The following is a 14,250-nucleotide window of genomic DNA, read 5'->3' on the forward strand; positions in this document are numbered from 1 at the left end:
GAACTTTCATTTCACCAAAAAATACACTTAAAGGATAACTTTCGTTTTTTACAACCTGGACCTTATTTGTAGCATTAAATACGCCCATTTACTCACCCAGACAACTTTGGTGGCATTTGGAGTCGTTTTGAAGAAATTAGCCTCAGAGGAGCGGCGCGTATATCCGTATAATGCGAGTACTCGGGGCACCCGTGCGTAGCCTCTATAAACGCATAATCTGCGGCGAAACTCGTTCATATTCCAATATTTTGTTATGATATGCTGGTGCTATTCCCCTCTGAGCCCGTGGTGGCATGTTATCAACATCCGGCGTCTCTAGACAACTACTTCTGACGTGGATGACGTCATTACCGAACGCCGGGCGCTGCGAGCAGCCAGCCACAACACGGCTAACTGTGCGGCGGTCGGCTACGAATACGCAATAACGAACCATAGCTGTGCCAAACTACAGCTAAACTGGCCGACCGCCGGCTCAGAGGGGAATAGCACCAGCATATCAGAACAAAATATTGGAATATGAACAAGTTTCACCGCAGATTATGCGTTATATAGAGGCTGCGCATTGATGCCCCGAGTACTCGCATTATACGGATATACGCGCCGCTCCTCTGGGGCTAATTTCTTCAAAACGACTCCAAATGCCACCAAAGTTGTCTGGGTGAGTAAATGGGCGTATTTAATGCTACAAATAAGGTCCAGGTTGTAAAAAACGAAAGTTATCCTTCAATACCTTTCATTCAATTCCTCCAGTGTTCATACTGAGTCTGGACACAAATGGCAAATCTGATCTTGATAGCATTGGATTTTTTTTTTTACAACAGAAATTTTCACTGTTATACTTTCATTGTTACAGCAGAAAATAACATGATTACTGATTTACAATTACTGTAATGCAGAAAAAAATATGCGACTAGCTACACCTGTGTTTGACAAGCAAACATGTCTGCTGTGAAAGAGGTCTCTTCAACTTTAGGTTAATGTGAACAATGAGAATGATTGCTATGGAAGTAAGAGCTTTGGATGTGACCGTTAGATGAATCATCAGTACTGATGAATACAATGCTGCATAAAGAAAAACATTTAAGAAATGCCCTAAATATGTACCAAATATATGTTTCCTGCTATAGACACAACCAAACCTCCTGCACTGCATGCACAACACGTTCAAGGTGTTTGTTGACTCAGCCGCTATAAAACACTGACTGGTGTGGTGAGCATGGACTCCAGAAATTTATATCAGCCTCTGTGATCAATAAGGAGTTTTAGCTTTATTTCATTGCAATCAATAAGACCAAAATAAATGTTCATTAGATTTCATGATAAGTTTATGAAATCCAGAAACAATAGCTTATTGATTCTTACAGAAGTTTCATATCACAAACATTTTAAATGTGGAACTCTTGTGAATAAATAAATTAACACATGAGACAAAGTTATTGCATTATATTCATAGCTGCTAACATTTGTTCAAAGCTTTATTAAAGTCTCCCAGTCATTTTATTGATATCAGCAACACTTGCAAAACAGCATCTGATAAATTACAGCCCATGTCTGCACTCACGGACATCCAATCAAAAGCACAAATAACTGGCAATGAAACTCAAAGGCACACCAATTAGGGTTAAAGGCTAAGTGGGAAGGCTCCTCTGCAGCAGACATCTGGTTGACCACGTTATTGTGCAGGTCCAGCTTGCCTGCAGCAGCCAATCGATGCAGGCGGATACAGACTATGAGGGAGCGGAGTCCGCAGGGAGAGGAGTTGAATCACATGGTCTCCGATCAATACTCAGCAGTGTATTTCACCTCTGTTGAGACACTCGCCCACCACGGTTTGGAACACACATTTGACCAGCCTAAAAAGCATTTCAATGAGATCTGTGGAGTGCATTTTACCTCCTTTGCAAATCAGACATTTTACTTCACAGACATGTGCAGAGGTGTTTTTATGGTGATCATGCATACATGCACGTCTTCCGCAGGAAAGATTAGGGAGCAAAACAGGGTCTGACTATCTAAATTTCAGATTCTGGACAGGTCCACAAGTGAGGATGTTATCTTCAGAGAAACTAATCAATAGAGCCAATCTCACACCCAAGAGGGCTTTACTGTCCAGCCACTTATTGATGCTTCACAGTTGTGGCCCTGGTGCACATTAAACCCCTGAGCTCCTCCTACTGCTCCCCAGGAATCAACACAGAAACACCCCAAACGCTGCAGAAATACCATTTACTTTTATATCTGAAGGTAAAGATTTTGATTCTCTAAAAAAATTGCTTCACTTTGAAACAATTTTTTACTCAACACTGACACACTTAGCAATACACAAACTCCAGAATGAATTTTTGTTCTACTCACAAACTGCAGCCTCTTCATTTATCCTCTGCCTTCATCTGAGTGCAGGTTTATCGAGAGAGAAGTTTAAGGGCTGTTCGTGAGGGGGTGGGAGTGGGTGCAGTGAGGAATGACAAGAGGCACACTCACAAAAGGAAGCACTGACCAGATACGTTTTTTTAGTCCTCAGCTTTTGATGTTCTTTAATGACATATTTCAACATCAATAAAAACACACGAGGGGGGGAAAAAAAGTCAATGCACCTTAAATAAAATGACATCCTGTCAAACATCGCAGTACCCCATGCATCCACACAACAACGGTAAACCAGCAGCAAACAGTGCTACATAAAAACAGAGCTGCAGTTCAGCCCGTCTACCCCCACAGAAGAGGCACAAGGCCAAAAGCATGCGGCCTTTTGTGTCGTTTCGATCTGAGGCTGTTATCCATGCATCGGGCGAGGCTTCCCCGTAAGAGAGGAGCATATTCAGCATCTTATTTCACTTCAACGTGTCCACATACTTTTGGCCTTGTTCACAAAAACAGTTTTGGCAAGTAAAAAAAGTACATAACATAGCAGCCAACACACTTTGACGCTTGTTGCTGATTTTCTCAAAAGTGGAAAAGATGTTTCAGACTGTGGGGATTAAGGTTAATGCATGGATTCATAAAGTGCCGGCAATCCATTAGCACTGCTGAGCTGATGCCAACACTCATACATTTTAACTATCCACTCATATATCGCTTCTTCTCTCTGCTGTGAGTGGGCAAATGTTGTATACTACTATATACTGTATCCTTAATAATACTATATCCAACCATTCATCCATTCTCTATACTCTATTAGTGCTATTCATAATCATTGGGTGATCGCAAATAGGAAAAACCTGAAAAAGTCTGAAAGTATATATGATTGATTAAGGTACTTTTAGTGATTTTGTTCAGGTAGTAGAAATAAAAGTTACTTCCCTTGAGCTAGTTACATAGGATGTACATGTACAATGTACATGCTAGGTACATTAATTAATAGATGATATTCTTGGTCCTGCCAATCAGGATTAAGAGCAACTGAGCTAAAGGCCTTAGTTTAAACTTCTGTCAGAGAGTTGACGGAGGACCATGTGGAAATAAACCATTAGCCTTTGTTGTCTTTTTATCCAGTAGTAATCTAGTAATTGTAACTACTGCTGGGCTGTCAGTGTATCGACCCACTGTGGTGTATTTAATACATCATATAAATCAAATTCAATCAATCAGTCAAGAGGAAACTGTTATATTTTATTTAAACCTGGTGGGTGGAGGGGGGGCAGTGCTGCCCACTAGTGCAATTCATTTTTCACTTTGCACATCATCATAATGTGAGTGGAAATGCCAAAAACTTGACTCAAAATTATACAGTATATTGCAATAAAAACTATTAGGTTTGGTTGAAGTGGAAAAGTTGGTGTTGCTAATCAATGAAAGCAAATTGCGACTTCTTAAAGAAGAAGTTAGAGAGGGGGTTAGAGGTTGCACTGTTGCTGGCTGTGGTTGCACTGAGCGTCCTCCAGGTGTGAATGCGCACCTGTGTGAATGTGATCAGGCCATTGCTCTCAGCGAAATGTAAAAAATATGTACAATAAAAGCAGACTGGGCAAATGAATCATGACGTATAGGAAGTGTGAGATTTCGACATCCAATGAGGGTTCGGCTCCACTGAAGAGACACAAAACTGTGGAGTGAGGAGGAGACTGGAATGATCCTCACATTAATGCATGAAACAAACATAAATGGCATAAATCCATCATGTTTTCTATGCTGTTTTCCACTGTTTGAGGCTTGACTGGCACTCATTTAATCGCATCATCTTGTTGTGCCTTGTTCTTCTGCATTGGTTTAATGGCATCCGACTGGGAAGTCAGCACCACGAGCTGGATATCTCTTTAAGCTTAATGGTAGTGGACCACATTTTGGTGGAAAACTAGCCTGACGTTCTTACATCTGCTATTTTGTTAGCCTGTTTCCAGACCTCTGAAGTGATGTACCCACTGACACCACTGACAGAATATAGAAAGATCAAGACATAATTTTCCTGCCATTTACCTGCACACATTTTAAAGGGAGACTGCAGAGAATGGAGAATAGCAGACTGCTCACTCTACCCAGCATTCACCATCCAGACGACCCTGGTAACTCACCATCGTGCCACAGTAGGACCATATCTGATTTGCTGTGCCTGCCAAGGTGAGGGAAACTCGTGAATCCCAACCGCAGTACACTTTTATCCGTCTAATTGCATGTTTGATGAGACACAGACACTGGCTGTGGCCTGGGTCCTCTCAGGTTCCCCCTGCTGAACTGGCTCTGGTGCTGGGACGGCGGAATGATCCATGTCTCCAATAGCCTCTCCACGAGGAAGTCCTTGTCTGCCGTAACCTCATCCCCCGGCTGCAGTAACTCAAAGGTTCCTGACTGCCTTGTCAGCTCCTTGTCAGAGACTGACCAGCGGTTCATTTGGATGCAAAAGTAATTGCACCACAGGGTGCGACTCCACTTAAAGCTTTGAAGGTGATACACAGTAGCTCTTGTACGTGGAGAACGTCTCAGAGTGGAGGATAATTGCCTCTGGGCTCTCGTATCTTAACGCTGTGCAGTCGGTGCCTGCAGCCGCTTGAATTCAAAACACGAAGAACTCATCGCAGCTGATGCACGGGGCCAGGCCCAATGACCTCTTTTCATGCAGTGGCTATTCCAGTCCTCATTGCCCCGGACCAGTACACAATCCTGGATGCAGATCATTCAAGTGAACTTGAGGAAACAAGCAAAAAAAAAGATGTGTTTGGATGTGAAGGCTAAAGACCAGGTCCTCCAACTCCTGCCTTTGTTCCATTGCTTCATCAGGTGAACCTAATGAAACAGAAGCAAACCTTAAAAACCTTTTATATTTCGTGCTAATGAATTACACTTAAATACATTTTTAAAGACAGAGGTGTCAGCTCATACTTAGCTAGTAATTTAGTAAATGAATTATTGTGAAACCACTTAGAACATCACTGTAAATGCATCGTTCATTCATGTCAACAAGCAAAAAGCCAATCAAACATTATATATTCCTAAACTTTATGGGAACCAGTTTGGCTTCCTCTGATTGGATGTTCAGTGGGCAATGGTGATTGGCTTGTCAGCTGGCAACATTCTAATTAGCCTTTCAGCTCAGGTGTGAAAACAGGGCTGAATACGTAACTCGTAGCGTCTGGCAAGTATACTTCAGTGTCATATATCCAAATAGGACATTCACTTAGACTTAAAATATTCCCGCACAAATTTTAATTCCACATCCACAAAATATTTAAACAGCTGCAAAACTTTATTACACATTCACAAATTTTACAAATCCACACATTAAGACATGTGCACACAAAAGGTGATATATACAACTGCAGGCTGAGAAACTCTTTGAGAACACCTTTTTTACAAGCCCTTATTTGTGTTCATATTGGCACACGTTCCTAGGCTGGTAGTCAGATAAATAGCGCACATCCTCCTGTAGTTTTTTGCACTGTAACATTTGTATGTCACCAAATTAAGTCACTGAAATAGCTGAAATGACTCACTGCTGCAACAAGGTTTGAGTGAGCAACAGCAGAGGAGGAATCAGACAGGAAAACTGTGGAGTGCTACGGATTTAAAAAAAAAAAAAAGGGACAAACATTTTGAGTTTTCGTCCCATGAAGCCTTGCCCCCCTCTGCTATCCCTATAAAGCAATTTGTAGTGCTCAATTGCCTCCGTGCGGTATGACAGGGAGAAGTGGCTGTTCATCAGACGAGCTGGTATTTAACTTTGTAGGACACATTTGTATTGATTGGGCTTTGTAATTTTCTCCTGAGTAGATTGGGCCGCTGGTTGCTGGCTGGCGTGCATTAAAATGAACAGGATATGCCTCCAGCATGGTTGAGTAATGCCACAGTGTAGAGAGCCATGCATGATTCTTACAGTCATTTATGTAATGAGGAAGATTGCCACAGGAGAGGTCTTTATCTTAGCTGTTTTTTGGGGGTACAAGGTAAATTCTAAAAATATGACTGTTAATGCACTAAGCCCTGCACTTGGATTTAAGATGTAGAATTAAATTTTATTGATGCCCACAGGGAAGGTTAAAGCTACTATGGTGTTACTGTGAAAAAAAGGCTTGCATGCTTCTAATTTAAGTAGTAGGCTGTGCTGCTGTTAGAGGGTTCTGCATTTAAACCTGCTGGCCATCTGAGCCTGTCGATGTGGGTTTTCTCCAGGTGTGTGTTTCCTCCCGCAGCCCCAAAACATGCAGGTTTAAGTTATTACTATTAGAGGGAGTAACAGGCAAGATACATACACTGAGGGTCATTTAAAGAGATTTACAGGTGACAACAACAGACCAAAAGGAAACACAAGAAAATTAAACAGTATAAGTGAACTGTTTTTAATGGTGGTGGTTTGATGGAGACACAGTGGTCATATTTGAAGCAACACTAAATGCAACAAGGGGGAATCTAAACAACACCTTTTCATGTCACGGCACCTCTTTACCCCACTCAAAAACAAACACTATTATTATCTGGTCTCTCTCTCACTGGTTGAAAACAAAGCTGTTCTGCTTAGAGCTCCCCCTACAGGCCTGAAGAACTTTCCTGATAAGCAGAGTTTTTCTGTTGCATTACTTTTCAGAGTTTGTGTCTTTTACACTTTGAACTGTTAACTGTTAATGCATTTGCTTTGGCATTCTGCATCACATTTCCGTTGTTGTATTTGTTTGGGATTTGCAAATGTGTTTTTGAATTAGCATCATTTCTGAAGCTGCAGGATGTTTCTCCTAATGGAAATGTTTTGTTGCAGCAGGTTTGCCGCTGTTGGCCAGCGCACCAGGCAGCTTCATTCTTATTCTCTGGGAAATTCAACATTTTTTCCAAAATCCCAGGAAACAACAACAAAGAAAAGTGAGTCTGTTCTTTTGGAGGTTGTTCTAGACCTCTAGACCAGCTTCAGCAATCACAGCAGCTTCACAATCAGAACGGGCTGACCCTCAGAGGTCTGCTGGGTTGATGCTGTAGCAACAGATCAAAAATATATTTTGGACTTGAGCCATTTAATGATTTCTATACAGATGGCAGTATTGTAAAATCGATTCTCTGACAGACTGACAGCCGGTCCCGGATCTGAGAACTACATTTCAGTGATGTGCTTAACTTTCTTGGAGGCTTTGTTCGGTTTGTTAGCTGCAGCATTTTAAATGAAATGTCTGAGAGGTTTTTTTTAGAGAGACATTAAAAAAAGCCCATTATAGTAGCTCAACCTATTAGAGATAAAGGAGCGGATTCATTTTTCAAACTTCTGTTTAGATATGAGTTCCCTCATCCTTGCTGTATTTCGAGGTGGTAGAAATAGAGGTATGGAGAGTATCTATCAATGCCGTGCTCAGTGAATTGAAAGTGCGGCTTGGCTTGAAGCACTCTGATATGAGACGTCTTGAGAGGGGGAGCGAGAATTTGGTTAGACTCCATTAAAAGAGCAGAATAAGAGGAGAGAACTAACCTCTTGACTGGACCGAGCTCTTTCCCCTCCAAGGCCTCATTGCTCCTCCAAGCAATCGGCCTTTTTCGCCTCCTCTCTCTTCTCGCGCAGACTGTGAGGAGGGGGAGTACAAACGGACAGACCTCTGACATCCACCTCTCTTCGTAAACCACTGAGCATTTCACTCAGGCTTCGGTCTGGAGAGCAGCTCAGGAGGAGACGACAACAGTTTGGTTGCTGATGCAGGATGCGGCTTGGGCGCCAACTCAAAGAGAAATGTGTAGAATTTAGAGATGAATGGGATAATTATGGTAACACAAGTGACAGGTAGTGCAGTTCTAATAGTGTACTTGAGCTGGTTAAAGGTTGCATGGCCAGTGAGCAAACTAATAATAATTGAGGGACATGTTCCTTTTCTCTGGCTGAGGATGTGAAATAGTTCCATGTAAGACAGACGCACAGCTGATGCATTTTCAAGAGGCAGAAACTCATTAAACTGGTCAGTGTTCGGTGTCTAGTCGATTCTTATTAGTGTTCTCTAGTAGCAGACTCCCACAAATCTGAATCCGCGGTGTCTTGTAAAGCAATGCTCTGAATACTGAGAGTCAGTCTTTTGTGTTTGTGCTACAAACGCTCACCTTTCCAGCCTGTGGGAGGCGATCCTCCAACCACAGGTCCTTTGACTGGAGTCGTCTTTTATCCTTTCTAAAAAAAAAAAAGATCAGCAGCCAAATTAACAACTTTAAGCGGACTTTAAAATGTTGTATTTCTTAAAAATTGCAATTGCTATAAAATGGAACCTCACAGCTGGATCTGAAGATTCTGGTGGTGACGAGGGAAGTGATGCGTTGTGCAATGCTTGACAGGAGCGAAAACATATTCAGAGAGCAACTGACCACAATGAAAATGGGAGGAAAGATGATTGGCTAAAGATTATGTGTGAAAATGTCCAAAAAGAAAAAAAAAAGAAGTAAAAACTACACTTCTAGTGCAGCATCTTTTCCAGAATATCCTGTCTGTGAATTGTATTTTCTATATTTCTGTGTTTCTAAGTTCCCCACAGGCACATTAAAGTAATCAGACTCTGGTCATCCATCACTACGCTGGCTCAGGATGTGAAGACAGAAGCACGGTTGATGCACTTCCAGGAGACTTTCATGTCGAGGAACACAAAAACACGACTCACTCATGACATCATCTCGTCTGATCCGGCTGATGATTGGCCAAGGTGATGAAACATCTGTTCTGATGACTGTTATGAAGCTGCCTGACTTCACTGTGGCGTTTCGTTCTATTAGAGTTTGTTGTGGAACTGTGATGAAACTTCTAAACATCTCAAGAGTTTCTCCTCTGACCTGCGAGCCCGAAGGGAAAGACCTCCTCAGTGGACAGGAGGATGCTGCCTTGTTTTTTGACAGCCATTCCTGTCGTTAGTGACACTTAGTTTACTTCACTTTTGCTCTCTCCAGAGTTCAGCCTGTCAATTACATGAGCTTGTCGCAGTTCACTGCCTCATTCCAGTTAATTTCCATCTGAGCGGAGCTGTGTTTACGCTCCATGGTAAAGTGAGAGGAAGTCGTGATGAACACCGGGGGCTCCCTGCTGAGAATCATTATCTTCATTCCCACCACTATGCCAAAGGTCAAACTGATTTCAGCACACACACACACACACACACACACACACACACTTTAACAAATGAGCTACCAAGTCAGATCCAGTTTCTCATCTCGCTACAAATGTACTCTTATGAAAAAGGTCTCGTCAGCTTATTGGTTGAAAGATAACAAAACTAGAATGTGCATTTTGTGTTTACCAAAACTTTAAGTCAAGAAAAAAATGTTCATTTAATGCAAAAGGTTTGGTCCAGTCCACACGAGATTGCAAGACACTGTCAAATCATGAAAAAAAAGACTTCTGGTAGCAAGAAAGCATCAATTATAGAATTAAATTTCAATCTATAATATATACATTAAAAGATAGCTGCAGATATCACCTCACTTCCGCCCAATATTAAGATAAAACTGTACGTAACATTCACTTTAGTAATTCACCTACATACACTAATTTATAAAAATATGATCAAATTCATCTACATAAACCCATTCTGTATAATCGTGCCACAAACATGCAATGAGACTCATCTTAAAATTCCCTCTGATTCATATCTGCATTTCCTAACAGACCAGAACCCTGTGGGCTCACACTCTGACGTAATTTTTGTTTGCTTGAATAAGTTATGAATTTTTCATTCCTGACTGCTTTAAAACGTAATCATGGCACACAAGGTTTTATCATTTTTTTTTAAATTCCTGTGGACAACCTTTCAACAAACCTAGCAGGCATTTATTGGGAATTTGCATTCATAATCACTCCCCTTGTACCATCGTGGTAGCTGCTTCAGTGGCTCCGGAAAAGGTGTTAAACCTCCCGGTCCCTGAGAGGCCTGAAAGACGAGGAAACTGACAAAACACGTACAGGAGTTTGCTTTATCGCTCTGATCATTTCACCTTCCTCTGCTAATAAAAACTCACTCGGATCAATCACATTTAACGGGATCAACAGCAGCATCGTCTAACTTTTCCACGAAAGGGCGGCGGAGAAGTCGTTTTCCAAGCTGCTGCAGCTCTTGAATCAGATCTCCCCGGTGCGTAAAATTCAGTATTGGAAACATCTGCAGCGGCTTTGATTGCTGTTGTGCGGACTGAGAGAACAGAAGAAATAAAGGAAGCGGGGGTAAAGCGCAAGCGTGTGCGTGCGTGCCCGTGCTTATGGTATATGGGGCATTTCATAGTGGTGGGGTAAATGAGCAGCAAGGCCTGGATGCTGCTCAATCTCATCATAGCGGCACTCGATCATCCTCTGGCTCTCAGCGCCTAACAAGGGATGTGAGTTCTGCTTCCTCAAAGCAGGTTACAGGAATCCCAGAGGTCTCTGCAATGCTGGGGTGGTCCCTGGTGTAAATGTCTGCGTGCAGAGATGTGTGTGCTTACACTTACTCATGCATGTGAACGCATGTGTGTGTGTGTATGTGTGTTTACGTATGTGCATGCACCTCACCGTGTAGGTGTGTGTGTTGGTGAGCAGTCCAGAATGGAAAAGAAACTCCACTAATAGCCCTGTCGTCTCTGTGGGCTCTCTTCCAGGCTCGGCCGACCTTGAGCGGGGGGCTCTTAAAAGATGACATGCCCAGGCTTTCCACCAGCGCTCGGCCCCGAAGTTGGAGAAATATCGTGTAAACCGTTCCATTAATCATGCAACTCCTGGGTCATTAAGCACCTCAAATCGCCTCCTGCAACATCTACCTTTACAGTCATGCTATATCCTCACAATAGCCAGGAGCTGTGACATTGCTCTTTAATAACAACCACACACACACACACACACACACCTCCCTGCTCCCCTTCGTCCTCCCTGCCTAATGCTGTTTGGGAGTCAGTAACTCTGCTTGTTATGCACGAGTATCACGCTGCTAATGCAGAGAGACGTGTAAATCAGGAGATAATGAAAAGTATGGAAGCCCAGGCCGGCTCCGTGTGTTAATACCGCAGGAGGCGAGCAGCAAGACGGACGCGATTTCAAGAGGCACAGAACAGTTTGCCTCCATTCATTGGTAATGAAAAGTGAGTAACTCCAAGGCATGATGGGATGTCTGCTGATGCAAGCGGGGTTCACGGTGACACAGCTCGAGTGCCGGTGACACTGGGCCAAAACCTGTTTAATGTCACCTGAAGTAGCAAAAAACTGCATCAATTTCTGAGTTTATCGCACCCAAATGGTTCGCTTAATTACCTAGAAAGCTAGCTCGTTGTGTTGAGGAACAATAGTTGTCAGCTAATCGAGATTATAATCCCCAAACTATCAAGTATACAAAATCCACAGAGCTCTAACTTTTGTTTTTTCAGTGATAATCACCGTTTCTCGCTTCACATTCTGTGACTGTGGCAGCATTTTCTGAGTTGTTCTGAGTTATTGCAAGACCTACTTCACAGTGTCTTCATGGACAGAAAACAAGGTGCAAAACTTTTTTAATTGAGCCCTTTTTTTTATAGCAATAATTCAGTTAAAGCACTCAGATAAAACTGGTTAAAAGCAAACTTAAAGCTTTATTATTGAGGGTCAAATGACCATGCGAATAGGAGTCGGTTTTGGCTTTAAAGTCATCAGTGTTCCTGTTCAGTCGGCTCTCACTGCTTTCATCAGTTTCACTTCCGGTTGTTTTCAGTGAAAAAGCTCTGATGAACCCAGCATTTAGCAGCTACATGTGAAGATCCAGGTGTTTCCTTCAGGAGTCTGAAAGCAGAGTGAATATGGGCCAGAAGCAGGACCCCAAATGAATGTTAACACTGACAAGTTTAAAGACTTAAACACAATGAATCAGGAAATGTATCTCCAATGATTTGTTTCTTGTATTTGATTTTTTTTTTTTTTTTTTTTTTTTGCCTTGTGTCCCTTTGAATCATTTCTGCAGACATACTGGATGTTAAGGTGTGATTCATTTTTTGTTATTTATTTCTTTAAATGCACCTCACACTTCACACACAGCTATTATATGGAGTGCGACGAGGTTCCATAAGTACACTTACATGCAAATGGAGACATTAATGAAATATGAAATAAGCTGCTCCAGCGAAGTGTTTGTCTTTAAACCTCACTGAATCATGAGCTCACGAGTGATGTCTTTTCGTAGCACTAATCTGTCTTTTGAATCTGCCAAATAGTGTCAGTAAGAGAGCTGATGATGCCTCTTTGTTGCCATAATGCCAGATGGAGTCCAGTTGGATTGCTATGACCACGGCCCCTCTTCCCCTTTTCAAGCAGGCCTCGCCATCCAATTACTTTTAATTACTGAGGAGAGAATGCGCGAAGCACCTTAGCAACAGGCTGTGTGAATGGGATCGCGGGCTCGCCGGTGGGTGATTGGGAGTCGGCGAGCAGCAGGGCTGACGTGCGGTTTATGGATGACTTCTTCTGGGGCTCGCGGGGAGCTACTGTCTGTGCACGGCTCCTCAAGGGCTGAATTAGCCCCCTGATCCACTAATCAATTTGGAGAGGAAGGGAAAATTAACACAGTTTCTCCCACTTGGAGCCAAGGAGGAAATATATTCCTCCTGGTGCTTATAATTTGCTGCTTGTGTGAAATAGACGCCGATATAAAGAGCAGGCCATTTGTGTCAGAGTTCCTTGTTGTTATTGCTGTGTGATATATGAGGTATGAAGTATTTTTCTGGATTTGGGGTGAAAATCTGAATCAGATTCCAGGCATAGACATCTATCTTTTTTGAGGTTAATGATAACAGTGCCAGGTCTTTGTGATCAGGTTAGAAAAATATTTGAGCACCATCCATGAGCTGCGTAAATCACATCCCATATTTAAAGTATTATTGGCGCCATAATGAAATATTCAAATGTGGCCTGCCTGCTTCCAGCGCGATGGAACAGGTAAGTCTGTAATGATGACATAACGGCCTGGGAGGAATAAATGGGATTCACAGGGAATGAATCAGAGTCTCCAGGACTCTCAGTGTGACGGATGAGGCCAGAAAGTGGGTCAGAACCGCAGGTTGGTTGGCTGCACAACTGGGCCGAGACACGACGCCGGGGGCAATCAGGCATCAGTAGACAGGCCATCCCTGCATTCAGCCGCTCTGATCACATACCCCGAGGTCAATTATAGATTGTGGCTTACCGGGATCAGGCCTTGTGGCGATAAAAAGTGGGACTGAGAGATCATTTATTTCGGTTTTGTCAACGGGACAAAATTGTTTTTCTCAAGTACCCAACCTTGGCTCGCTTATGACCTCTTCCAAAACGCCAGCTGTCTCTCTCAGCCGGAACAAAGAAGTGTCATATGTTAATCGAGAGAAACTCGATTTAACCACCTTTGACTAAGCTCTGAATTTTCCACTAAGTCAGTCATATTTTAATCACACCAGCCCTGCAATTAATCATGTAGCTGTTTAGTGTGATTGCAATGAATATTCAGTTACCTACTGAGGTCTTTCACCCGACCCTTCCTCTCCCCTCATCTTAATTATATTCTATTCTGTGGCTCCTGTGGTGGAGTGGCGCCTGTTTGCCTTGCTCACCCAGCCTCCCCCGAACAGTCATTAAGAAAAATGACACAAGCGCAGGTAGTGAAAGTACCTCAGTATGCAGAAATTAGTTTAAAGGCAGACGCCATAGAGCTCGCCGGAATGAAATCCCCACTTCCTGCTCTCGCTCTGTGCGGAGAGTCATAAATCACCACGCGCTGCTTCCTGACAGGTGAGAATCAGAGCGTTCTGTCTTTGACTGCTCCAACCTGCCCTTCAAAATGTTCATGCACTGGGCTGAGTGTTGAATACCCAGAGTTAATAGGATGTAGAGCGGTGGCACTTTGGGTGGGGCTGCAG

The 14,250-nt window shown here is 42.8% G+C and overlaps 1 protein-coding gene across 1 annotated transcript in view; it reads right to left on the bottom strand.

Annotated features, from left to right (window-relative positions):
* The window catches only part of eif4g2b (eukaryotic translation initiation factor 4, gamma 2b), a 43,381-nt gene extending 34,104 nt beyond the window's left edge, over window positions 1–9,277 (bottom strand). The window contains exon 1 of the mRNA XM_041938707.1: window positions 9,211–9,277. Within this exon, the coding sequence (XP_041794641.1) occupies window positions 9,211–9,277 (67 nt within the window). The remainder of the gene's footprint in view (window positions 1–9,210) is intronic.
* Between the last annotated feature and the right edge of the window lie 4,973 nt (window positions 9,278–14,250).

Source organism: Chelmon rostratus, chromosome 6 (assembly GCF_017976325.1).
Source record: "Chelmon rostratus isolate fCheRos1 chromosome 6, fCheRos1.pri, whole genome shotgun sequence".
Classification (NCBI taxonomy): domain Eukaryota; kingdom Metazoa; phylum Chordata; class Actinopteri; order Chaetodontiformes; family Chaetodontidae; genus Chelmon; species Chelmon rostratus.